This window comes from Astyanax mexicanus, chromosome 10, assembly GCF_023375975.1.
Source record: "Astyanax mexicanus isolate ESR-SI-001 chromosome 10, AstMex3_surface, whole genome shotgun sequence".
Lineage (NCBI taxonomy): Eukaryota > Metazoa > Chordata > Actinopteri > Characiformes > Acestrorhamphidae > Astyanax > Astyanax mexicanus.
The window spans coordinates 37154635-37182222 of record NC_064417.1 but is presented as its reverse complement, the minus strand read 5'-3'; the positions used below and the strand labels follow the sequence as shown (position 1 = coordinate 37182222).

The 27588-nt window shown below is 37.9% G+C and overlaps 1 protein-coding gene across 9 annotated transcripts in view; it reads right to left on the bottom strand.

The window, feature by feature from the left end:
- atp8a1 (ATPase phospholipid transporting 8A1) overlaps window positions 1-27588 on the bottom strand; it is a 151736-nt gene that overhangs the window by 39276 nt on the left and 84872 nt on the right. For all 9 annotated transcript variants that reach the window (XR_007441035.1, XM_049484487.1, XM_049484486.1 and 6 more), the window contains 7 exons: window positions 27344-27393; window positions 26708-26777; window positions 25152-25236; window positions 23728-23867; window positions 20693-20831; window positions 15011-15075; window positions 4110-4282 (listed from right to left, as the gene is read on the bottom strand). Coding sequence is in view for 8 of the 9 variants with exons in the window: in XM_049484487.1 (XP_049340444.1) it covers window positions 4110-4282; window positions 15011-15075; window positions 20693-20831; window positions 23728-23867; window positions 25152-25236; window positions 26708-26777; window positions 27344-27393 (722 nt within the window). In the remaining variant the exon portion in view is untranslated. The remainder of the gene's footprint in view (window positions 1-4109; window positions 4283-15010; window positions 15076-20692; window positions 20832-23727; window positions 23868-25151; window positions 25237-26707; window positions 26778-27343; window positions 27394-27588) is intronic.

The following is a 27588-nucleotide window of genomic DNA, read 5'->3' as shown; positions in this document are numbered from 1 at the left end:
TGTAATATCAATTAAAAATATAAAAGAATTTTGCTTCTTTATATAAAAGAATTGCATTGCTCTCATTTTCCATGACACATATATATCTGGCCAATATTCGATACTCAAAGGGCATTACTAATATCATAAAACATGTTTGTTATGGTAAACTTGCTGTACTGTTTAATATTTCAATAAAATAATAATATTTAAATGTATTTTTTTGTAATATTGTGCAAACCTATGCAGAACCTCAACTTTGTGTGGTGCAGTGGATAACACCGCCGTCTGCCAGTAAGCTAACATGTGGGAGACTGGGGTTCAATTGCAGGTCTGTGTAACTATGCTGTACTACACCAATAAGAGTCCTTGGACAAGAATCCTAAAACATGAATCATTTTAATTAGTTAATTAATTTTATATTAATTATTCTCAGTTAATGAACTCAAGATAATAAATTTGCTCAAACTGCAAGGACTTTACAAACTTTTTTTATAAAACTATTCAATCTTTCTATACGCAATATGCAAACTAGAACAGCATATGTATAAAAAAAATTTAAATTCATCTCAATTATCCAGAACTTTTTTTTTTTTGGCTTACAAAATTAAACAAAAAGAAAGCACATAAGTGATTCCCCTCAGTTCAGGATATAAAAACACTACTTCACTACCCATCCAGTCCTTAAAAAGCCTAAATAACATTTTAGTCCTTCGGGTAAAAACGTTTTCTGTCTCGTTGTTTCTCTCTCATACAAGTTTTCTCTCATAGTGCGTTTGAAAATGTTGCTGAAGGTAAAAGGGGCTATACAAAAATACTAGATTTAAACACCTCTGATAATAAACCTAAGAAAATGATTTTAAGAGGTTAAAACAAGAACACAAATGAGATTTTAGCAGAATTGTGGTCTGCAGGTTCCGCCTGGTGGTCAGTCAGTCATGTTTTGGCTCAAGGTATGAGAGCCATGTGAAACTTTATGGTTTCCTACTTTAATAATGCACAATTTAAACTTTGCAATCAAAACTAATTCCCAAGTATTTATAAATATTCACAAATAATGCTTTTAGTTTTACATAGTTTAACTTAATTTTCTCAGACACCTAAGAGCTCTGCATAGTACTTTGTGGTACTGGTTTTACATCAAAGGGAGTTTCCTTAAACAAAACATTCTTCATATTTACATATAGTTTCTACAGGAAATGTTTATTAATATAATTAGTTTTTTTCAGGTACGTCAGGTTCAATGAAAGGTTAGACAGTAGCTACTGACTTCACCAGACATCAAAAGCACTCATGTTCACTACCAGTCCATGAGCCTTCAGGTTCCTGGGGTTCCATGAGGTGTGGATGAAATGGGGCGAGGGTTTGAACCCGACCCTCACAGAAGTCAGGGTCAAACAGGGGGGACGAGACGTGTGGTGGTGTCAGATTTGTGTCTGTGCTGGTGAAGAAGACCCAGCTTCACGTTTCTCGCTCTGGTGAGGAGACAGGCAGTCCATCACAACGGACTCAGACGGCTGCTTCTCTGGCTGCCACTGTAATCCCTGCTGACAGCAATTTTGATTTCTCCTCAGCGTTTTGGTTCTGGTCACTGGGGAAAATTCTGTCCTGTTATATGATGGATCTGTACGATCCTTTAAAAGTTCCTGAAACTTTACCTCCATGAGTTCTAGCAGTAAAGAGTATTTTTCTTTCATTAAAATGCCCACAATGGCCATGATGGTCATGGTTAAAATGGATCCCCATGTGGAACTAAGGGTGTTTTACATATGTGCTCATGGGTTTTCTATATAGAATAAACTCAACGCTGTCTTTATTTGTTACCGAGCTGTAAGAGTTTCTAAGCTAGCATTCTACACATATAGCATCGCTAAGGGCATCCCAGCTTGTTTCATAAGAGTAAAAGGTGTAAACTATATTCATATTAAAACATTTTTCTGTTTGAAATTGCAGCTGCTTCATACACAACCTACTCTAGGTATTTCATGTTTTGTTTGTTGAAATAATTAATTTACTATTATACATTAATTCCTGCATTTCAGGCCTGCAACACATTCTGAAGAAAAATAGGACAGTAAAGCATTTATCACTGTAATGATACCATTATTTCTTAAAACACTTAAAACACTTTAACACAGAGGATACCAAATGATTAAGTGTTTCAGTGTGTTATTTTATTTTAACACAAGTTTCCAGTAGCACATAAACTTTTTTTTCTCTACACATTTTCTACTGGGGGCAGGTAAGTACTCCATCAGCCATGCATTTGTAATGTGTGTTGTTGAAAAATGCATGGACATGTCTGGAAAGATTTAAAGAGCAGCATATGTACTTTTCTGTGTAAATTTAGAAATGCTCTGACATGCCCCCAAACCATGACAGACACTGGCTTTCAAACATGCTGCTGATAATAGCCTTTATGGTTCTTCATTACTCATTCCTAGTCCTAAATTGGCCTATCCCAACTTTTCTCTACGTTCAACGTTCTTCTAGGAACTCCTTTTTTGTTTATTTCATGATTGCATATGTTCCTTCATAAGTTTAATGCCTTCAATATGAATCTACAATGTATAATAAAAATAAAGAAAAAACATTAAATTAGAAGACTGTGTATAGACTCAAACAGTAATACACAAGAGGGAGTCCTATAACGTGTAATATTGGCACTGCTGTGCTGTGGTTGTAGAAATGAGGCTGCAGGCTACGGTTCCATTATCGCTGTTTATTCAAAGATTTTGAGTTAAAGAGGAGGGAAATAGGATCTGTTTGGTTATAAACACTCCGCATATTAAAATAGTTCTATTACTGCTCTGTTTGTAACTGTTGGCTGGTAAGGGCTGCTCGTTGCTAGGTTACTTGTATGTAGCAGAGTAATACATGAAGAACTTCAGTTACAGTGCATTACCGGCTAATAATCTCACTCATAAAACGCCTCTCAGTCGATCACATTGCAGGGTCGGAACTAACTGTGGTATAATGTATATTAATAAATGAAATTCAGTTGATCAGCCAATATTAAAGATATTGGGTTCATACTATGTGAAATGAAATAAAAGTCAAAGAAAAGGTAAAACGCACTTTAACACTTTTTCATTAATTTGCATTAAAATTCAGATAATTACCATTTTTGGAAAATGCCACATTCATATTTGTTTCCAAAAAAATCTATATCTATTGTAATTTGAGCTGGGACATGCAAATTATTGCACAGAGCAATATATAATCATGACCGACCACTTCACACAAAACTCCCACTGCCCTGCTACCCCAGAAATGACATCACATACCACTGTGGTTTAGGAGAACCCTTATGAGTCAGTGCTGTTGATGTCCTTGGGCAGTGTGCAAGTGTGTGTGCGTTTGTGTGTGTGTTGCTGGAGTGAGTAAAAGCAGATCAGAGCGATTACATCATGGCAGCGGCACCTGTGGTCTGTGTGCTGTTGTTGGAGAACGACACTGATTTTTAGCAGAGTCTTTTTTTTTTATGCTTCGCCGGCTACCTGAGTGCTTTCCGCTCTGTTACTGACCTGGCACACACAATGTACAATCTATACCTGTCTGATTCTGGGGTTAAAGCACTGTTGTAAAAATAGAAGTTGTTAAATTGCTGCTTTGAGGGACTGTGGAGATCTGTGTGTTGTAAAGGTTGTGACCCGGAGTGGAGATGATTTGTTCTTTAAATAAGGGAGCGACATTTCCCTCTAATTGTCCGCCAATCACTTGTTGTTTTTCCAAGTCTGGAGTAATAGCAGCTGATGCAGCCGGCCCTCGGTGGAGCAATAAGGATTATTACCATAAGAAACCCTGCCTCAATCACTGGCCCTTTAAACGCAGCCTGCAATTTTAACACCGCTTACAATTCCTCTGGTGTAAGGGAAAAAAAGTGTGTCATCAATGGAAAAGCATTTGTCACTCTAGCCCATCGTTGGGTATAACAGTTTATTTTAAGTTGAATGAGATCTGTTTATTATGCTTTAGAATGGATCTTGTTATGTTAACTGACTTTCTAAAGACTGGGGAAAGGGTGGTGCTTTTAAATTCTGAGCTCATGGATGTAATGGTAATGGTACACTTCGTCTGACTCTACAGTAATTGCCCACATTTATGTCTACTAGTACTTCCTTCCTTACCTGCAACATATGACGGCCTTGCAGGACAATGCCAGGTCCAGGAAGTACTGGCGTGCTCCAAAGGTCAGTGCGTACTTCAGCGTCTTCCCATCAATGATCAGCGCAAAGTCGTTCTCCTTATGCAGAGCATCTCCCAGCATGCCGCAGTGGTGGCTCAGAGTCTCTCTTGTCCCCTGCACACACACAAAAAACAAATCCACTGCTGTCATTTACAGTCATAAAAATGGTCAGGTCTTTCAGTGTCTCAGATTATGCAAGCAAGTCTAGTTCATTTTTATATTTACATTATTTGCAGCAGCATTAAGCAAGAAAAATCATTTTTACAACTCCTAGGCTTCCTCTACAGTCCGAGAGTGTAATACTGTAATTCACTTTCACACCACTGCCATAAATATAAATCCTGATTCGAGCTCTCCCTTGTGGACAGCAATTGTGTGCATTTTTATCATCTAAAATGAAAGAAGTAGAGTCATATTACAGGATTACAGGATATTTCAGGATTCTATACAAATATGACTCTGGTTTCGCAGTAATACGCAATTTTTATGAAGGGTCTTGTGAAGTTTCACCAAAGTCACATAGTGCAGTACCAGTGTTCTTTTTTTTTTTTTTTTTTTTTTTTTTGGCCCAACCACCACCCCCCCTCTTCGGAGGACAATTAATACTTTATTTTTATTTATTTATTTTATTTATTATTATTATTATTATTATTATTATTATTATTATTTTTTTTTTTTATATATATATATATTTTGTGTGGATATAGTTGTGGGAGTTCAGGGTTGGAAGGATCGGAGTGTGAGGTACAGGAGGGGGGTACAAGAAGAAGAAAAAGAAAAGAGAGAAAAAAAAAAAACTAAACAAAAAACAAACAAACAAACAAACAAAAAAAATAATAATAAAATAAAATAAACATAAAATAAACAAACATACATATATACACATACTCACATATCTAACTATACATATGCTTATACATATACACACATACATAAATATACATACATATTAATACATACACATAAATACATACACACACACGCACAGTTACTTCTATTCTATTGTTTTTTGCAAAAATATGTCATGTGTTACGGATTATGTCATGAAATGCCTACCACAATGGAGGCAAGAAACCGCCACCATGCCCCTGCGATCCAGAGGCAGATAGGGAAGAACCCAGTGGACCCAGACCATCCACAGCCCATTAGGAGCCCAGAAGACCCGCGGCCACACATCCCGATGGTAACCATGTGCACACCCCAGTACCAGTGTTCTAACAGATATTGCTTTCTCACTGTTACAGTTTGTAGGCCACTAAAATGATTTTAAAGCTGTTCCTTTCAGAGAAAACTTAATATGATTAAAGCCAACTGTATAATAAATTAGGCATGTAGTTAAGTAGTTACACACCATTACTGAACTGGATTACATTAGTCTTGTACTGCCAGTACAAATCTACAGAAACTCTAGAGTAATCCTGACCCTGTTTACACCTGGTCACTCTACGTAATTAGTATCCACTGTATCCTAATAACATTTTTTATACATACATTTTCCAATTCACCTTGGGATCAATAAAGTATCTATCTATTTACACATTTTAGTAAAATGCTAGTCTAGTTGGTGAGGTTAACATCTAACTGGTGTGTGGGACGGAATAGACAGATTTCAATTCTTATGTGACAATCAGTTGTTTATCTGTGAAAAGCTTTTTCTGGGCTGTGCTAAAGATGGCTGTTGTCCCAAAATTTGCAATTTTACATGCCGCCGTGGATTTCTGCAAACATAGGGAAGGCTTTGGCAGTCCATGCTGAGAAGAAAATGACTGCATGGGGAGGAGTTTGGGTTTTACTGAGAGGATATTTGGTTGTCAAATGCATTGTGGAGAGACAGATGTGCTTCACATGCAATGGCATTTTCCCTAAATGTATATCAGATCACCTCCAAAGCAGTGTGAGTGATCGGATTTGTCTGTTAACAGTTGCATTTTTATGTGGCTTGGTCTTATCCAGACATAATCCTGATACTCAAGACGAGAGCATGAAGTGACAAGGTCTACAAAGAGTCATACTTGTTTATAATAAAGCTATAATTACCTCAGACAGATCTGCTTCTACACACCTGATACATTTCTGTCCTTATTATGAGCAATGAACTATTTCTCCGATATGGACAGCTTCTTACTTGGACACACTGCTAATCCCACACTGCAACAGCAACGGGCTTTCGAACACAACCAGACCAAAGAAATACCACAAAGCCGCCGCCTTTGAAACCAGCAGTGTGTATGTCATGCTCTCTGCCAGTTCATTCAGAGCCAAAGCTGGGTTAGCCGCGGCTACAGTGTCTGCTTATGGTCTTAATGCCATAAATCTTGGGATATAGCTCTGCTAACTTTTTTTTTAATTGCTGTAAATCATGATTTTACTCTGTCTTGATGACAAAGCACAAATAAACATCTCACTGTGGGAGGGATCATTTTACAGCTTTGCACTGCGTAACATGAAGGACATCTCACGTAGCCGGAGAAAGGTCATTTTAGCATGAGACCCAATTCAGTTTATTATTAATGTAATTAGCTTCAAAGGGAGAGTCTGATGAGAGAAGAGGATAAACATACATATAGCATGCTTCATTTGGCAGAGAGCAGCACTGAACCCAGGAGTGACGGTTCGTTTGAAAGGGCCCAGCGTTTAGAACAGCTCTCACCACGAATTACAACAGCATGGGAATTTTAACTGAGACAGAACGCGTTCAGTCTCTTTCTTCTACTGTCATTTATTCCAAATGGAAATTTCACAGGAGAGGAAAAAAATTCACTGTTTTGGAAAACTTCTATTCAAAATGACTATGCTAAGTGGAGCATCTCTACTGGTCTATTCATAAAAATGTTAAAATTTAATGAAAACTAAAATCTTTGGATAAAAAATGGATAATAAAGTTTTTTTCATTACAGTAAATAAATACAACACTGGAAAAAAATAAGAGAAATTAGTTTATCTGACTTTGCTATTTATAGGTATATATTTGAGTAATATGAACATTGTTGTTTTATTCTATAAACTACGGACAACATTTCTCCCAAATTCCAAATAAATATATTGTAATTCAGAGCATTTATTTGCAGAAATGGCTAAAATAAAATATGCAGAGCTTTCAGACCTCAAATAATGCAAAGAAAACAAGTGCATATGCATACGTTTTTAAAAGTTCAGAAATCCATATTTGATGGAATAACCCTGTTTTTTAATCAGTTGTCATGCATCATGGCATGTTTTCCTCCACCAGTCTTACACATTGCTTTTGAATAGTTGTATTCCACTTCTGGTGCAAAAATGTAAGCAGTTCAGCTTGGTTTAATGGCTTGTGATCATCCATCTGAGAGAGAGAGAGTAAGCATGAACTGTGTACCTTTATAACCATAATTATTAGATCATATTCATAGTTGCAGACCCTCGATATTAAATGACCTGGGTAGGGATGGATCAATCATTTTAACCACTGTCTGACTGCACTGCAGAAATATCCAGATTCCCTGCCTCGACTCTATTGCAGATGGTTAAAGGTTTGAATATCAAAAGTGTATAATTCAGTGGAAAATATGCCTTGAAGTAGAAGTGTGTTATTGTAGGGTTTTGGGAAAGGCAGGAGCAACACTGTGGGAATGCTGCTTCTCTTTATTTACTTCCCCACTAAAGAGTCACATGATTCCTGCTCGCCACACTCTCAAATGACTGGCTGCTCGTAAATCATGGGGAATCCTGGGAGGAGAAAGAACTCATACACACCAGCACTGGGATCAGATCCAGCAGGTGTGTGGGGGTGTGTATGCAATGAAAGCGTAAAAGGACAGGGAGTGCCAAATCAAGTCATATCAAGGATTCCTCTGATCTTTAAATCTGTATGAATTGTTTTTATGCCTCATATAAAAACACAAATATTCAAGTTAGCAGGAACTGAATATTAAATTTGTCTAAGTGTGAAACACAGCCCGAACCCTACCTCACTCAAGAAAAAACACAAAAAACAGTTTTCCAATAAGTTTTACATGGCATGGAGCTTCTGAAAAGATAAAAATGCTAAAAATCATTAAATGCTTGGAAAATTCTCATTGTTACACAGTGGACTCGTCAAAAACGTCTACAAAATAGTTGTTTAAATCTAAGCTTAATGGCACCAAAAAAAAAAAAAACATTCCAATCCTTCAGTTGAGCACATAAGAAAAAAAAAAAAAAAAAATATATATATATATATATATATATATATATATATATATATATATATATATATATATATATATATATATATATATATTTTGCTGCTTTTATTATGCTCCACTGACATGCAAAAGGGATGCTAACTGCACTATGTAACTTTGGAAAGGCAGGCAGGATCATGCTCAAAAAGCTGCGTAGCATGCATAACATTCTTGTTTGAGGAAGTAGAACAAATATCAGTATTTTTTTTTACAGTCTACAAACTTATTTCACTTGCAGTGCTGATGCATCTCTTTGTAGCTCTTTCAGTTTAGTCCAGCTAAGAGTTTGCACCGCTAACCTTTTAACTGTGTAGGCAAGAACATAAAGCTGACCAATCACAGCTGCTGCTGCTGTTTGCATCACATAGCTACTCTGTAAGCTATGGTGTATGGTACATGGCTACACATAGGGTAAGCATAGGCTAGAGCATAGAATAGATGCTGAAGCATAAACTGGCCTTAAGTGGTGGTTCATAGCACTAATGCCACTCCCAACTGTAGGGAGAAAGATGCGTATTAAAACAAACAAAAACTATGCACTACTATTTTTTTTACTTATTATCATTTAATTACTATGCACATAGCAATTTTATAGTGATGTGTGTGTGTGTGTGTGTGTGTGTGTGCATATAAGGGTGTGTGAAAATCCATCCTGTTAGTTACAGAGGCTTCCTAAGTTCATACATGTGTTTAGAGCCCACAGCCACCAATAACACTGTTACACCTAACAGCTTCAGCAGACATCTCTGTTCAACTCTGTCTACAAAGCAGCCAGAATAGGGCTGGCGGGAATGTACGTGTGTGTGAGTGTGTATGAGTGAATGAGTGTGTGTTGGGGAAGCGATGCCTTGGGGCGGCGAGATTGTGCCTCAGGGACCCACCAAGACCCTCCTGGCATAACAAGACCCTGAAACCTAAGCTCAAAGGAAATATTTGGAGAGAGCAGCTTCAGGTTTCACACACACACACACACACACACACACACACACACACACGAGAAAGAGTGATCACGGGAAGATCAGCCACAGGGAGAGAAAGAGAGGAGTGTAGGAGACTGTAGATCTGAGGACTTCTTATGGATTTATGGTAACAGTCATAAAACCGTGTTTTTTTGTGTTTTTACGGATTGTGTTTAGATTTCAATTTGTTAGCGACACAGAATTGAGTGAAAACTCAAATTTCAACATCTTTCGATAGGATTTTTTGGCACAGTTATGAATTATATTACACTGAACACAAAGGCAAAAGGACCGTCTACTCATACAGAAGTAGAAAAAAATCACTATCAAATAATTCAATGACCATTAAAGCTTGTTTAAGTGTTTAATGTTTTTGTCTCTCTTATAACAACTTTTTTTCAAACAACGGCGGTTCTTACTGGAAAATCTTTAGGAGTCAATTGCAGGAAATTTAGCATTGTAAGATTCCAAGATAATAACTGCATTACAACAATTCTGGCAAAACAATTTCAGTTGGAATAATTTTCTAAAAGAGCATTTGTATTAGAATACATTTCTGTATTTTATTGTACAGTATTGTATTAGAATATTTCAGATTTTTATTATTGGAATAATATTGGTATAATTCTGGAAGAAAAGATTTCTATTGTAAAAAATTGGAACAAAGCATTTTATTACAGGTAATTTTTTTTCGTTGGAATATTTCTGGCATCAATTGTTTCTATTGTAATAAATATGGCATAACATATATAGTGTTATTTTGGCATTAAGATTTTCTGTTGGAATAATTCTGAAACAAAGCATTTCTACTAGAATAATTGTGGCATAAAAATATTAATATAATTATATAATTTGTATAATACTGATATAATACAATAACTGTACTGGGACACTTGTTTATCAAGATGCAAAAAATTCTAATTGTATAGTTAAAAACACAACACGGTCCTTAAGGTCAAATGGTAAACTTGAGGCACACCTCAATTTACTTTCCAAGAGAAAAGCAGCACATTGGGCTTTTCATAACCCTAAAAAAAAGCCTGGTGTACAAAAAAGGATGAAAAGTGAAAGAAATATGAAGCAGTTATGCTGTTACTTAATGCAACTGAACTTGTGATGTCACTTGACAGTGACTGTACAGTTTGATTAATTATTGTAAAATTAAATTGGCTATTTTATTTGTTTTATTTATAAACTACATTTATGTAACTAATTCCAACATTCCAAAATGGATGCTGTTGAATCACAGTCTGCAGATTGATGCCCCCTCAGTTTTAATGCCTTTAAACATGTGTGTGTATGTGTGTGTAAACTCTCCTTAACAGCTGTGAGCTTAAATACAGATGCAGACTCCATTCACATACTTCAGAAATCCCATCAGTGTAGACGTGCAGGCGCAGAATGAAGATCAGACTAAAGATAGCTGCAGTTCTGATGAGTGATAAACAGTCTGATTAAACAGAGCTTCCATTAGCTGGAGGTTCCTGAGCACACTCGGGGAGAGTCCCACTGAACATGTATACGCAGACGAGTATGTGTGTATATAAGTGTGTAAATTCTCATACGTTTCTGTGCTTTAATGATGTCTGTCTTCTCCTCTTTGTGTCTAAGTGTGTGTGTATGTCTGAATGAACTATGGCTTTTACTTGAATGTATTTGGTTTGTGAGCGTACAGAGGGCATCTTTTAGGATACAAAGCACCAGCCCCACAGTCACAGTTACAGTCACAACACCCTTTATAGGATGTGGCCACTTGAGAGAGACATCTGGATTCAAGTGTGTGAAAGATGGGGTTATAAACAGAGAGAAAGACATCAGCTAACTATTGTATACACATAAAACAGGGGGGTGTTAATTAAACAGAGGAATCCAACAAGCTCACACTTTTGTCTATGTTTCTTCAGGCACAGCACTTCAGTAAGGCAGTTTCAGAATCAATTAGTGAGTGATTAACTGGGTAATGCTGTGAGAAAACTACAGACTGGTTTAGAAATGTTCTCTGCTCTGGATTTTCTAGAATATTAGCTGCTCTATCCACATGTGTAATATGTAACTTCTGCATCTCACTGACTTGATAAACATTTCATAAATACAACCACCCTGAAGCACCTGCCCACTGGCTCATATTCAAGCCGTGCAGAGGAAAATTACTTTTTTACTGCCCACAGCAATTAGTAATATTCTGCTGTGGGCAGGAGAGTTTAAATTCCAAAACTGTGGCCTTTTCTGTTAAAAGGGCCCTAAACTCCAAACAATGCATCTTCTTCAAAATACTTTGAAAATACTTCTACTTTATCATTACTTACTATGCTAATGCCCCCAAATTTGCTAGTGGCAAAGCAATCAAATCTGGGGAATTAGTAAAACGCAACAATGACTATGAAAGATTATGGTGTTGTTGATATTAGATAGCAACACATCACCCCAAGATTTTGATATGGAATACAGATGCTATGTGTCAGTATCATAGGTTTGAAAAACAATAACATGATAGTTAATGGGCAAATTCACGTGTTTTCCATACAAAGTAATCCCATCACATTACACAGATAAAAAAAAACTACAGCTATATGTTTCCAGTTATATATCTCTGTGATGTCTTATTGTTTAGTTTAAAGGAAAAATCTGGTGTAAAACGGACTTGTAGTGCAGTGAAACATGATGAGCACAAACTTTTACCAAATAGCCCACTTTCATTTACCCCCAGCATTCTGAAATACAGCCCTGTTATCCCATGCTCCCACCAGGCTTCCAATGATATTGATGCAAAGAAATGCAAAGAAATCGCTATTTTCACACTATTGAGCTCAAAGTAGCTCCAAACGTCATTGATTCTGTGGAAAGGCATACATTTTAGAGATTATTTCAGCAACAGCTGGAATTCAGGCTTTTCCACAGAATTACTATTGCAATCTTTTCCCTATCCTACCAATTTGTTCATGCTCATTTGTTGACTTTTTATGACTTTATTTTTCTGAGAAATATCTTAAGGCATGTATAATCAGTGTTTTTAATAAACTACCTGTGCACTTTGACAGTTCTCTATTTTAAATGTCATTGAGTCTTGTTAATGGTATAGAAATTTTGTTAAATGTATATTTTGTTAAACAAATAAATAAGTAAGTAAATAAATAAATAAAAATAATAATAACTTTATTACACCCCAAGTGCATTTCACACAGGGTGTCTCCTTTAAGTGAAAAATGTTTTATATATTCAAAAGCACAAACTTTGGGCCTGCACAAACGTTTAGGTGGGCACTACATTTTTCAGGTATACTAGATACTACAGGGATGGGCAACTTCCATGATGGAGAGGGCCACATTTTTTTCAGCATGACCATTGGAGGGCCACATGACCTCGCACTTCAAATAATTGAATATGAAAAACGCTACAAATGATTTTCAACAAGAACAAATTTTATATGAATTTATATCTGTATGTTTACAGCACCAACATTTATCAACAACTATTTTCTGCATATTAATGCATTTTAATATGGCAAAAGACAAACCGTTTGCTTAAAAAAAGTGCAAAAAGGAAGTCCTTCATATCAAAGAACAAAAAGTTTGCTTAAAAAACTGATTGCAAATACAGTAGTTCCTCTGTGTAAAATAAGTTCATTATAACAAGTCCTTCATAAGCAACAAGGACAAAACATTTGCTTATAAAAGTGCAAAAGGCATTTGAACTCATTTATAACAAAGAACAAAAAAGATTTAAAATCTGATTGCAAATAGCTCATTCAATAATAGCAGAAAACTAGACCACAGAGGCCCAACATTTATTGAAGCTAATGAGAGAGCTGTGGTTTGGCCTGCTGGCTCACAATGGACTAGATGTCAATGTCAATTTTCGTGGTTGTTTGGCAGGCCCTCTAGCGGTCAAAAGTAGAATTACGTTTTTTTTTTTTTGTTTTTTTTTTAATTATGAAATTATGAAATTATTTTTGATCTATTCGCGGGCCGCACTGAGTTTTGACGAGGGCCGTGTGCGGCCCCCGGGCCGCCAGTTGCCCATCCCTGAGATACTAGATTCTGCAGCTGCAGGAGAATGCACGCATTAACAGTCTAGTCAAACTCATGCAGAACTCTAATTGACACACATCCCACTGACAGCCCTCAGACCCTGCCTGGTTTTCTTCCAGTCGTCTGTCTGTCCACCTGCCATCCATTCGTCTTTGCTCACTGTTCATTTAGTTAAACACGCAGATGAAAGCACGACTGACGGGAAGTGATGCTAGTTTCTGGTGGGAGCCGCTGAGAGAGCAGCTGACCTAATGCTCAGAGCTCCACTGCAGGGGGAGAACTCCTGCTTATTTGCTTTAACAGCAGTACAGACGGGCGAGCGGCCGTCGACGTTTCAGCCAAAGACCCAAAGCTTTACAGGCCTCACTCTCTCCTCTCTTTCTCTCCCTAGCTCCATCCATCATGCTAAATGACTGTTTGACAGACTGAGGGGTGTCTGTCATCACTCAGGGTCCGCCAGAGGTCTCTCCGCATGCATGTATGTACTGTATGTATGTGTGTGTGTGTGTGTGATCGCTTCCTCCATTACGTTGTGAGGTCTTAGCATCCAGCGAAAACACGAAAAAAGGCCCACCCGAAAAACTGACCTGTCTGTGTTTATATGGGTATAAACTTGTGCATGTGTTTAATATTTGCTTTGTAACACAGTAAAATATCCACTTACTGATTAGCAAACAACATTTTCACTGAAATCTTCAATATTTGTGTGTGTGTGTGGATAACATTATTGGAATATGTGAGCAATTAAATACATCCAAACTCATCACAGTGTTTGTTTATGCCACTGAGGATTTAAATAAGGCATTTGTTGTGTGAAATTAAATTCATTGTATATTACATAAATAAAACCCCACAGACCATCAGAATATAAGCAGCTCATATTATACTTCATCTTAACAAAAAAAAAATATATATATATATATATATATATATATATATATAAGCAGATTTGCTATATATGGAAATATGATGATGAGTTTGTACACTGTAAGTTTCTGTTCTGCAGATCAACTGATCGTATTGTACCCATATTGAAGCTCATGGCAAGCTGACGCAAAAAATCTGGCATTGATCAGGCATTTAACATACAAGGAACTTGCAATGGAAGGCATTACCACTCACAGTGGACAGTGCAGGGAATGTTTTATGATTGGTTACGATCGTAACCAGTGGCATTTGTTTAGAACCGTCCATGTAAACAGACAAGTGAACCAAATCCACATTAAATGCCCATTCAATACAGCAAAATAACATTCGTTTTTGGAATGGGAAACTGCACATACATTTTCAGTGGAGCGAAATCAGATCACTAAATAAATGAACAGCTGAATATGAGTCATATCTTACACTGACTGTAAAGGCCTTTTCATACCATGTAAAATTTTATAAGGCGTGAAAAACATTGTAGAACTTTACTTTTGCCTTAAACCATAAACCTGCCCTCAAAACTCACAAACAAAACACTAATCATAGATGTGTAACTTGTGTGGTTTTACAAATTGTGTTAAAGGAAAGATTGCTATTTGCCACAAGCAGCAGCCATATCCTATTCTCTACCATATTTTCAGGCTCTGAACTGCATCAGGCAGCGATTCCTACTGAAACTGCAACTGCAGACAGCACGCACAGACAGCACACTTCAGTACTTATCCTTACATCCAGCGTCTCCTCATTAATCACCAGCAGACCCATGTTCTTGGTGAGCAGCTTGCAGGAGTGTCCTACAACACAAGACAAAGCACAAGAAAAATGTGTCAGTTCTTCAGTTATCACCTTGAACTCAATGTAAAAATAAAGACACGCACATAACAGAACACAGTGCAACACAGACTACAATGATTAATGCAACACAAACCAAAACAAATTTAAACTGAAACGCTAGGAAATTGAACATATGTATATAGAAAGTGACTAAAAGAGCCAAAAATTTCGGCTACTAATAGGAGACAGTGTTGTAAGGTCTGATGTCTCAGCAGCTATATGGCTCTGTTATAAAAGCCCTAGCACTGTGAGATCCCTAGTTCAAGCCCTAGTGTGGCCACAGCCATAGGCTTTAGAGTAGCTGGTGAAGATGCCCTCCATATCCCTGAATCACTTAGTGTGACATTAGCCAGACTATTCTACTCCAAGCATGTTGAGATGTCTGAAGATACTTCATTAGTGTAAGTCTAAAAAGAGTTTTGAGGTTTCATTGTGATGGGGAAGTTTTAGCTAGAGAGTGGGATTTGGGAAATTGTAAAAATCCCAGAATATGAGAGTCTAAAATTAGTTTCCTTTCCTTGCACCTACACTGGGCCTCAAACAGCATCAAGTTTAGAGCTGCTGCAATTAATTGACAATCAATTGTGTTATGATTAAAAAAAACATTTTTAGCAGGCACTTCAACGTATAATATAATAAATGATAATGTGCTTAGATTAGGCAAAGATAGATGGCTTTCCACAGCAGCACTATATGCAATATAGATTTTTCTTTAAATATTTTATTTCCATTATTTTACGCAAAAAACACTTGCACACTGGCACATTGTTTTTGAATGTGACAATAAAACGATCTAATTTAATTTTAAATACAGTACTGCACTGCTGATGATCACATGTTGGAGTTCCCTATTTAAACCCAATTTTTTCACTAATTGATAGATTAATCAATAGAAAAACTGGTAGGCCCAACTAACAAATTTTGGCATGTAAAAATGTCAATACATTGTTAGCTACAGTAGCTACAAAACCCCCAAGCACAGAACATGTGACTTAATTTTGGGCAAAATTTGTAAAATGTAATTTTTGACCAAACAATCAGTCACAGTCAGACTGCATGGAGCCGTTTGAGTCTAGGGGTGAGACTGGCTGTCCTAATTCTTCACCCACATTCCAGTTTAAGTTTCTTTTCTGAATGAGAATCCCAGACCACAGTGAGAAGAGTGTTTTCTTAGCTGACCAATACTAAGCTTCTATCAGGATGTCTGTGAAGAGCTTTATGAGCAGATGAGCACATCCGTTTGCTGTTATACAGCCACTTACACCTTAGTTACAGCGGCTGAGGATTCCTCAGGGACTGCTGGAGTCTGAGTGTGTGTGTGGTGACAAAAGGGGACTCCCACAGGGACTATAACAGTAGGTCAGAGAAGGTAAAGGAAAAAAGCACTGCTTCTTTACACAGGTCAGTTACACAAACCTTACACTGGCCTGTGTAGTGTACTGATGCTGCCTAAAGGATAATAAAGTAGGTCACTTCACAGCAATTTCATTGTGTATTTAAGGTAAACTGAGATATAGGAGTATATAACCAGAGGAATGTAAAAGGAGATAAGAGTATAGATTTTGTTTATTTTATTTTCTTTCCATAAAGAGGTGGCCCTCAAATCTGGTTGCTTCTTCCAGAGATGATCCCTGGATCTGAATTTATCTTTTTCATTTATGGCAAACTAACAAATGCTAAAGCTAATTAGCTAGTTAACTCTCCTTGCTAACCTCACTATGCTAGCCTCGTGCAGTTTATATATTTAGGCTAGAAAACAGCTCTCTTTTGAAGAAGAAAAAGCTACCAAAAGTGATATTGAATACTTTTAATTATTCATTTATAAGTATATTTATTCATGTGTACAGCTTAAAAAGCTATTTGATGGCTACCAGCTGTCTGTCACACCATCACTGTTGCTAGAAGTATTTTAGCAGCAACTTTTTCCAGAGGAGGCTAGGTTAGCTAAAGCCTGCTTAAAATGTTGTTAAATGTGGGTAAGATGGTATAATTCATTAATTTGCATATTTGCAATGTCATCACAATATATTTACATACATCAGTCCTATCCAGTCTCTTACTGGCTATTTTTTATTTACTTAAAACAAACAAAAACATTAACATCACCAACGCAAATACCAAACAGAGCATGTGTGTTCAAACCATGTGACCTACCAGATGGTATTCTTTTAATAACGGGTATTTAAATGTGAAAAAAATATTAAATAAAATAAGTATTATAAATTATTATTTTTATTATATATTAATAGGTGTAAGTCTTCAGTACAGTGTTCCTTTTCAACAGTTGGGAGGAAAATGCAGGGTGGATTAAAGTAGTATAAGGCTCGATAGCTAGCTTGCTGGATTAGCGTCTGTGCTAGCATACTCAATAACAGTTTCCTAGCCTACCAATCACCAGCTCTGGGCTCAGCTCACTGCCACTCATGCTGCTTACGGTTCACACACTCAGAGGAATTTGAAACATCAGTAATCTGTATATTTTATACCTCATTTCAATCCTTTGAAAGTTATGTGATTGGATCCGGAACATCAACTACAAAAACAGCTTGAATTCCTTGTGGCTGTGAGGTCACAACCATCAGCAGATTTAAATATGACCACCCAATCAAGTCTAAAGCTATTCGGTCCAGCTATTCATGTTGAGGTCATGTTCAAAAAAAGTAATGTTCTTATTGAAGTTACTCTACAGCAGACTTGTAATTTCTTTAACATGTCTGTTCCTCTGTCTTACATCTCTCACCCTGTATATTTACCCTTCTCTATTGCTCTCTGAATACACTCTCTTAAAAACTCTCCAAAATCACTTTCTTACACAGGTGGAACTAAATGACGCTGGCCTCAAAGGTATTAGGAAATTTTTCACAGGCACACACAGCACAGTCTTTGTACAAGCTGGGGAAGGGGGAATGTAATTAGGGTTACACACAGTGGTCACATTAGCTGCCCTAGCTGCCCTGCACAGCAGAGAGGCTTAAACCTTCTGTAAATGCTGTAGTGTTGGGCTACTGGAGGGCATGAAGAGCTGTTTGGCTTGGCTGAAGGCTGTTTATTTGCACTTTAGAGTCTAAGAGAGCTACAGTGACACCAAGGCCAAGAGCAACAGGCCTGCTGAGGCAGAGGGCAGCTAACTTCCCCCCCACCTCTCTCGCTGACCAATGTGCGGACGTTAATCCTACATGGAAAGAGGGCAAGCAGGTACCCGGAACAACCTCAATCCAGACAGAGCAGCTGCCAACCTGCTATTAGTTTTGTCTAACCACATTCAGACTGAAATCACATTCACCACTCAGACCATTTTTATTTAATGCTAAAGACTACAGATGAGTAGTTGAGAGAACAAATAAAATACAGCGGAGGAAAGAAAACAGATGTGTACAGAACAAAAAATATATGTTTTCTTTCTTTAGTATTTCCATAGTGTGGAAAAAACACTGACATACCAAAAGAATATCAGGATGTAAATTGATCATAAAGATCATTTTACGAAATGTCAAAAAATTGCAATTACAAAAATCTGCATCTGGCTAGAGTTGTCCAGATAAAATAAATAAATAAATAAAACGATCATTTAATGCAGAAGGCCTCACCCTCACTCACACTTAAATACTATAAATGTTATTGTGAAACAATATATACTTGAGGCTGGAGGCTGCAGTTCCCTCAGTGGCTGCAAGGGGGCACTGAGGCCACAGTCAAATTCGTTCTGTATCTTCAGTTTTTCTTTAATGATCAGTTCTTTTTTTATTGTCAGACATTCTGAAATATTAATTTAAATGTGTGCCATCCAATCACAGTTCATTGCCATTTAGTTATAGTGATAAAACAGCACCACATTTCTAATTTGTGTGAGTTAGTAATAGCTACGAAGAACACTGACAAAATGAACCCATTTTATCTAAAACATATTCTTCAGTGCCACCAGCAAACCAGTCTGGTTTTTCTCTGTTTGACAACTTTCTACCTGTATGGTAGTCTAAGCTGTACTATTTGCATACATTACTCAGATGAAAGGCTAAAGTATCATGCCTGGCAGCTACTGAGCACGGCAAAGCAAAGCTCTGTGAGGATCAGCATGATCTGGTAGTGAAAGGTGAGTATCCGCCAAAGCGCTTTGTTCTGGTGGTGAAGGAGCAGTAAAAACCCTGAAAAATGACAGAGTGACTGCTTATGCAGGTTAGTGTTTCTTGAGTTGAGAAGCTGTAAAAATACTCCTCAGCAGAGTCGTGTGCGAGTGTGAGAGAGCATCAGCATGCAGCTGCTCAACACAAAGCCCTGATTGAGGTTCAGTCTGCAAGGTGGCCACAGACCGTGCTCTGTTGGGGCCTGCTCCCGGACCGCTTGCTGCAGAGAGGCATGTTTGAAGTCCAAACTCACAGCGGGTCACTGTATAGGCTAATCACACAAGCCACATCAGAGGAAGAGGGGTCAGCTACAATGGCTGAGGGGAGCTGGTCAGGGCAGATTTGTGTGTGTGTGTGTGTGTGTGTGTGTGTGTGTGTGTTACAGCTAAATTCTTTACTTCTGACTAAAAAAAAAAAATTGGCCATTATGTCCAATTCAATTATTTGTCAATATATGAGTAAAATGTAAATATGTTAATATGAGTAAAATGTTAATATATACCTAGGGTTCAATTCCCCAATTTTTTTTTTTACAGTGTAAGGAGAATCTGTTATATTCGCATCATTCCACAATTTGTTTCTGCCTTGGCGGTGATCAGTGTAAGTAAAAGAATGTTATGCATGGTTGCTACAGTGAAACATTGTCACGTTTAGGGTATTACCTTATGTTGGGCTGCCCAAGTAAAATTCGTGCCACCATCTATTTGCATACTTGGCATGTGTGTCCCCTCCATGCTCACCCTTAGTGTGTAGTCTGCCCCTCCAGGCTACTTTGCTCTAAATACTCCTATTATTCTAATATATAATATTTTTATTTTACATTATTAACAAGGTCAGCTATTTCAGTGCTGTAGGTTACAAGAGCAAGTTGTATTACCACAATGTTATATGGTCAATATGTTTGCCAGTTTTACAACAGTCACTTAATTATTTAAATATTAAAATGTTTTTTACCTTTGGTTAACTTGATGATTCAAAGTATACTTTGGGTTATTCCTACCTAATGAATTTGAGTTGTTCTAACAAAAAGTGTTTAATAGCTCATATTCAACCTAAACAATTTTTTAGCAAAGTTTACCTTCATTCATTTAAAGCAACGGTACACTTTCCTGGCTTACAGAGCACCAACTCAGAATTTTTGCACAACCATAATTTTTTCCCAAATACACATGGAATCTAAATTCAACAGAATATTTCTAACGTTAGAGTTACAACCACTGGTGAGAAATAGACTCTCTTTATAGCAGTGGCTATCAAATCAGGCCTCAGCGCATACCAGACAGACCTCAGGGCCCACCAGACGATGTTTTATCAATTGTACACCTGCACCAGTGTTCTTACGGCTTGTTTCGGGTGTGTTGGGAATGTAGGACTGGTTTAAGTCTAATGTGAGAAGGTTCTTTAAAAACACTTATAATCTTGGTCACACAGTGTCAATTTTACTGGGTAAACTTACCGATATTGATGGCCGTCTCTTGTTTGTCCCCTGTCAGGATCCAGATTTTGATGTCTGCTTTCATCAGGGTCTCAATGGTCTCAGGTACGCGATCCTGCAGCTTGTCCTCAATCGCTGTGGCTCCCAAGAGTTGTAGGTTCTACGGCAGAGATTACAGAGCAGAGCTCACTCACTAAACTCAGACCGCAGTAAAAGAACCGGTGTGGCTTTTTAAGTTGGATTAGTGGCTGCCAATCACAACTTCTGTAATAAAACACACCTGATTCAACTTAATGTTAACCAAGTTAGCATAGGTGGGTGAAGTATCTCCTTAATATGTGAAACAAAATGTGTTCATGATATTTAATCACATTTACTCATCATTCAGTAGTTGTTACTGACTTTTGCAGCATTTTAAACTGAGCCTTTCACTTTAGTTCAACATGCAAATGCATTGCTTTACATTATACAGTAGAATTCCTTTTTCAGTAAGGTAGGAAACCTCTCCTTTCTTAATGCACAGGAAACAAAAGCCTTCCCGTAATGTGCAGTGGGAGTGTGGAGTAGATGGCTATTTAACACCAAAGGAAAAGACGAAGAAGGCAGAGCTGCAGTGTGTGCTTTCCTATGGTCCGCTGACCCGGTGTACCCTCAGAGCTGGCTGCAGATGTGGGATCAGGGAAAGAGGAGGAGGCACATTTAGGAGAAACATACTCATACTCTGACCGCAAAGCACGGCTGGTAGGGTGTGGGTGTCGAAGAGAAAGAGAGACAGTGAGAGAAAAAGAGAGAGTGAGAGAACCAGAGAACAAGAGATTCATGGGCCTCATTCTAATTCCTATTTGGAATTTATAATACAAGTAAAAATCATTTAAACAGAACCACTGATGCCAGTCCTCAGTCCTGCATATTTAAATGCTTTTAAGCCAATACACCTGACCAGCACTAAAGCCAGCACTCTTATCACCCCCTGCTGGTCCAGCTCTGTAACTACATGGCACATTTTTGGTCCATGATTGATAGAGTCCATTTGTTTTAGGAAGCTTGGCAGGCTTGGTGGTGACGCTCCAGAGCCTGATTAATGAAAGTGGTCAGCCATGTTTGTCCAGCACTTTGAAGGCCCTCCTAGCCACAGGCCTGTGATGGGGCGGCCTGCTTACAGACGGCCTGTTCCTTCTCAGATGCCTCAGGTTCTCAGAAAGAGACCAATTTGCATTAATCAACCTAAAGCTCAGCGCTACAGATCTGGTTGTTGATCAGCATTCAGCACAAAAACAGATGTTACTTAGAATGTGTATCAATTCTAAAAGAGCACAGTACAGTTTTACTGAAGCCTATTTAATGTAAATTTCTTCAACAGAAACCCCTTTCAATTTTTATTTGTTTATACTCTGATTAACCTGCTCTGGGATATAACGGTTTATTTCTCTTTTGTTGAGGTAATCTGTTTAGAAGTGGGGTTTCCATTCCTGCAGGCCAGCAGCAGCAGCTTGGATCAGTGATCACAGAGTAGACAGAAATCCTAAAAGAAATATTCTACATGCCATCTGCTTTGTACCACAGAAAGTAACTTAGACATGTTAACCTGTACTGAAACAGAAAACCTGCTGACATGAAATGTACTTTATAGTGATGCAAAGCCTTTAGGATGGATTTCTACACTGGAATAGTTTAGAAAATATTAGTGCAGAACAGACAGCTCATGCTCTGTAAACAAATGTACCTGATGTAACGGTCTCCAAATATCTAGAGCCACACTCTCTAATCAACCCATCACTATAAATGGGTCTTAACGTTAGATTTTAAAATCAAACATTTTTACTATACAATTTAAGCAGATTACAGCAGAAATCATTTGTTACAGTAATGATCTTTCCCTTTTCCCTTTCCTTATCAATCATTAGCACAGTGTTTCTCAAACCTGGTCTTGGAGGCAAACTGAAATGCACATTTAGGCCAGACATACACTGTTCTATTCTAGCCCAGTTTCAATTATGAATTGGTCATATCCGACAGAATTACAGGGTCTGTCTAAATTTTAGCTCAAATAGTTGATGTTTAATGTGTAGTATGAGAAGAGAAGCAATGGCTAATTATCAGTTTAAATGAGCTTTAAACAAGCAGTTGGACAAGCAGATTTGACAAATATGAGATCTGATTTCTACTGCCTCACACCAAATAATTTTCAAACCATCGCAGACAAATTTCCAGTGTCAGGATAAAATCAAGAGAGTCTTGCTAGAGTCGAGTTGCGGTCGCGTTATCTTGATCGTTCAGTGTAAGGTGGTTTGGACTGAATGTTTAAGTCCGGCGTTTAGATAAAATCAAAAGTGCTTAATATAATCGTAAGAATTGAGACTTGGCTCACGCAAATACTGATGTGAACAATGTAACAATGAACAGAAGAGCTACGGGAAGCCGCAAGGCAAGTGCGGGAATGTTATGTTTGCGGAACTGGACATGGATAAGGAATTGAGAAATAATTTTAGAAAGAATCTAGTTGCAGTCTTGCAAATAGTGACCCTGAAAGATCTGCAGTCTTCGCAAAATCTTAGCCTGTGACAAAAAAGTCTGTAACTTGTCTTTAGATGTGAGAGGGTGTAAGACTTTAGTCCATTAAAAGTCTTTTTTATTTTTTTTATTTTTTTTTTAGAGTCGAAGTCGTTTAGTGAATGGTTAGCATAAGCTGCATGTTATACAGCAAAACATTTAGTACACGCTTACACGTGTTAGCTTCTATTCCAAGAATACTGAGCTTCAAATCCAGAAGTCTTTTATACTTTGAAAACTACATGAAAAAAATGTGGCCCCTGTGATCAACCCTACCCTACAGATAAAGAAATACGAGGAGCTAAGGTTGAAAAACACTGGAGAAATCCTTTAAACTGTACAAGAAGAGCTAGCCAGGATTCAACACAGCTACCATCTAGTCACTTAGGTCAGTACACCACGACCGCTGGGCCATCTGCCTTCAGGTTTGACTCATACGGATGTGTGTGTGTGTGTGTATGTGTGTGTGTGTGTGTTTGTGTGTGTGTACTAGGCAGTGTACTGACCTTCTCAATGAGTTCATAACTCTCCTCCAGTTTGAGAGCTCTGTTTTGTAGAGAGGTGCAGGCTCGATGATGTACCTCCAGCCACTGCTGATACAATGACTCTGATATGTCCGCTACCGCAAAGCACAGTGTACGCAAACCTGCAACACACACACACACACACACAAAAAGTAAATGCATTTTTTTTATTTTACCCTTCAAGTTTTAAGGAAAAGTCAGTTGTTTATACTGAGTAAATCAACAAACCTTTTCAAAAAGGACAAGTACTCATTTTTTGACTAGTTTTCTATTCTTCTTGCTCTTACTAAGACTATAGCCCTATCTGGATAGAATTAGTTTCTCAGGGGGTTTTGGGGTAATTTTCTGGGTTATTTTTGGGGTCCTCTGTGATATTATTCTAATCCGGAAAGATCATGTACGTGTTTTTCTCAGACAACCTCTATTTTAAGTCCTGTCCAGATCCACATTTTTATCACCGTTTAATAAAATAGCTACTTGTCCACTGCCACGCACCATAATTACACTTTGGGTGCATGTTTAGACGGAGATCTGCGTAAACACAACAGCAAATGGAAACATGGGTGCTACTTACTTTATGTCATGTGAGCAAGAGAGCCAAAAAACTCACTGGTCCACCTGTTTTTTTAATTGCAGTCCGGATGCAGGAGTTTTATCACTGAGTAGTGTAAAAAATTAATCCCGTCCGGATAGGGCTTATATTGCACAGATGTTGTGAGATGCCTGCTCATACATGGTTTCCATAGAATTAGTTAATTAAGTGGTTATCATGTTTTTGTTAAAGTAATTGTAACTATTATCAGGGAAAGACTTTCTACTAGACTCTGGAGCACTGATGTGCTCTAGGAAGTCCTATTTGTTTTGTAGCACTCCTCTAGAGGGAGTAGACAAGCTGTGAGTGTGTATTTGTACTTTATCTGTGTCAGTAATGGGTGTGAATTTAATTGACTTTATGCATTTATAAGAAGGGATGTCCACCTGTCTTTGGTCATATAGTGTTTTTGCAGAAGCTTGGGGGGGAAAGATGAGGGCTGTAATTGGATATTAATGGAGGCGTACAAACCCTGCAATTTGGCTTTAAACCACAAGGGGGCAGAATGTTCACAACATTAGAGATTGCAAGGCCCCCAGTAAGACTGCAATGCTGCAGTTCAGTCTCTCACTGCTACAATGGGTTTGAGAGAGATGGTAAGACTATTTAAACAGCTGCTATTGATAGCTAAGCCCACATTTTCAAGCAGGAATCCTTTAACAATATTAATTTTTACTGATCGAACAACAAAACAATCTGATCATACGTCACTTTGTCCCACTTCCAGATGGACTATCTGAAAATTAACCATAAATCGCAAAAAAATAAATTACAAAATTATACAAGATGCATTAGTGGGAATGTGTGCCCTCACCCTCCGTAGCAAACTGCTCCAGATGTTTGAGTGTGATATCCTTGTATCTGGAATTGTCTGCCAGGCGGTCGTAGATCACAGTGTCCTGTAGAAGAGATAGCCTGTCAGCATCACTGATTATCTCTGTGGATGAATGGCCACACTGGGTTCCTGCTCAAGCCAATCACAGAGCAGCGCGATTCAAGAGAGGTAGAATCATAGATGGGACAGGGTGTTCCACTGACATGCCAAAATTCAAGGGATAGTAGTGTGTAGACTAATAATGTAGTGTTACCTCAAGGGACAGCTTGAGGTAACACTACAGTGGTGAGGTGTTATCTTATAAATAAGGTTTAACACTAGTCAGCAAACTCATGGCAAAGTGTAAATTGTCTGGGGAAAGATATAAATGGGTGCCAGATGGACGTGTGTACTGGGAAATACAGCTCTGGAGAAAAGAGGGGAAAAAAAAAAGAGACCACAATTTCTTTGATTTGACCAAATTGAAAACCTCTGGAATATAATCAAGAGGAAGATGGATGATCAAAAGCCATCAATACAAGCTGAACTGCTTGAATTCTTGCACTAGAAGTGGAGGAGAACATGCTAAGATGCATGCAAAACTGTGATTAAAATCCAGGATAATTCCACCAAATATTGATTTCTGAACTCTTAAATCTTTATGAATATGAACGTGTTTTCTTTGCATTATTTGAGGTCTGAATGCTCTGCATTTTTTTGTTTTTATTTAGTCATTTCTTAATTTCTGTAAATAAACGCTCTAAATTAAAATATTTTTGTTTTTTGAATTTGGGAGAAATCTTGTCCATAGTATAGAATAAAACAACAATGTTTTACTCAAACATATACCTATAAATAGCAAAATCAGAGGAACTCTCTTATTTTTTTCCAGAGCTGTCCCAGAAGAACCCGGATGAACTTTAGTATACTTACTGTCTTAACTTCGCCTTACCTAACGTCTCATCAGCTACTGACTAAACTCTGGACAGATGTATATCCAGGCTGCCATGCTAAAATAAATGAAACTATACAGGACTAAGTGGACCTAATAACTGAGCTTACACTAGGCTTGTTTACCCATATTCCTCTCAACCTCTACATTGCAAGCTTTTTACAGGGGTCAACAGGTAGGCACCTCTCTTGACTTAAGGCTTTGACAGATCTGGCAGGCTTAACAATGCCTGCTTAGTGCCACCAGTTTCATGTAGACTATGTTTTCATATATGAAGTGGTTTTAAATGACATTCAAAAAGGCAGAAATGGTGGTTTCTTGTCTCAGCATTAAATGCTTAAACATGTGCAGCAAACAGCAGTGCTTTCATCAGCTTTCACTGTCTGTGAATCCAGAACGCTCTATATATTTTTGCCAGCTATAACACTAACTAAAACACACGCAAATCATACACTGCCAGCACCCAACATCGTATGTATGTGTGCACGAGTGTGTTTGCACTGCTTTTAGAAGGGTTGGAGAAAACACTCAAAAGCCGTGTTGCCACAGTCACCACCGTTTGGTAGCACTCTGTTGCCATAGCGACAGACAGACAGACACTCACGGCTCCTTTGCAGTAGAGGCGGATCTTTCCGGATGGAGTCCGCATGATGACTGACATCCTCTTCCTGGCACTGGGGGAGAAAATGACAGTCATAATCATCATCACCACATCATCATCATCACTGTAATGAGGAAAACACTACATCAATAAGACCCATTTTTAGTCTGCAACTCAACTACAAATAAAATTGCACCCAGACAAAAATGCTTGATTGGGATGCTATTCAGAATAAATAAAATGATCAATGATCAACAGACAACACAAGTGGCCCTAGATTTTATAACACACTTCAATGTGCTTTTTTAACAGGACAATGCTCATCCGCATACTCCTGCCATCTTTAGAGCTTGCCTTGAAGACACAGATACTACACACACCATTGTCAGCCTCATGGCCAGACCTATCCCCTATCACAGGACACCATTAGGAACCTCTTCAGCTCCATGTTGAGACGTCTGGCTTGTTGGGTTATACTTGTATTATACACCACTTTATGTCTAGTTCAAAATATACTTTTGAAAAATGTATTACTGCTGGTAACATTTATGTTCCTTCTGAATAGCACTGCAATCCAACAATTACTGGGTGTATTCTTTAGGATAAGTATATAAATTAACAACAAGCACATGACTGTACCTGGTGAACTCCAGGACATGCAGCAGTTCATATTTCTCCTCTTCACCAAGCTGTGAGAGAGAGAAAGAGAGAGAGAGAGAGAGAGAAAGAGAGAGGCAAATTTGTTATTCTCTGATGAAATTCCAGGAATGTCTACCCTTTAATTACTTAATGAAGGGTGAGAGAGTTCCCCATCACTGTGCCAGTGCAAACCTGAATGACTTCTCTTCTCTGCACTACTTTCAGAAACACATTGTAAGTATTGG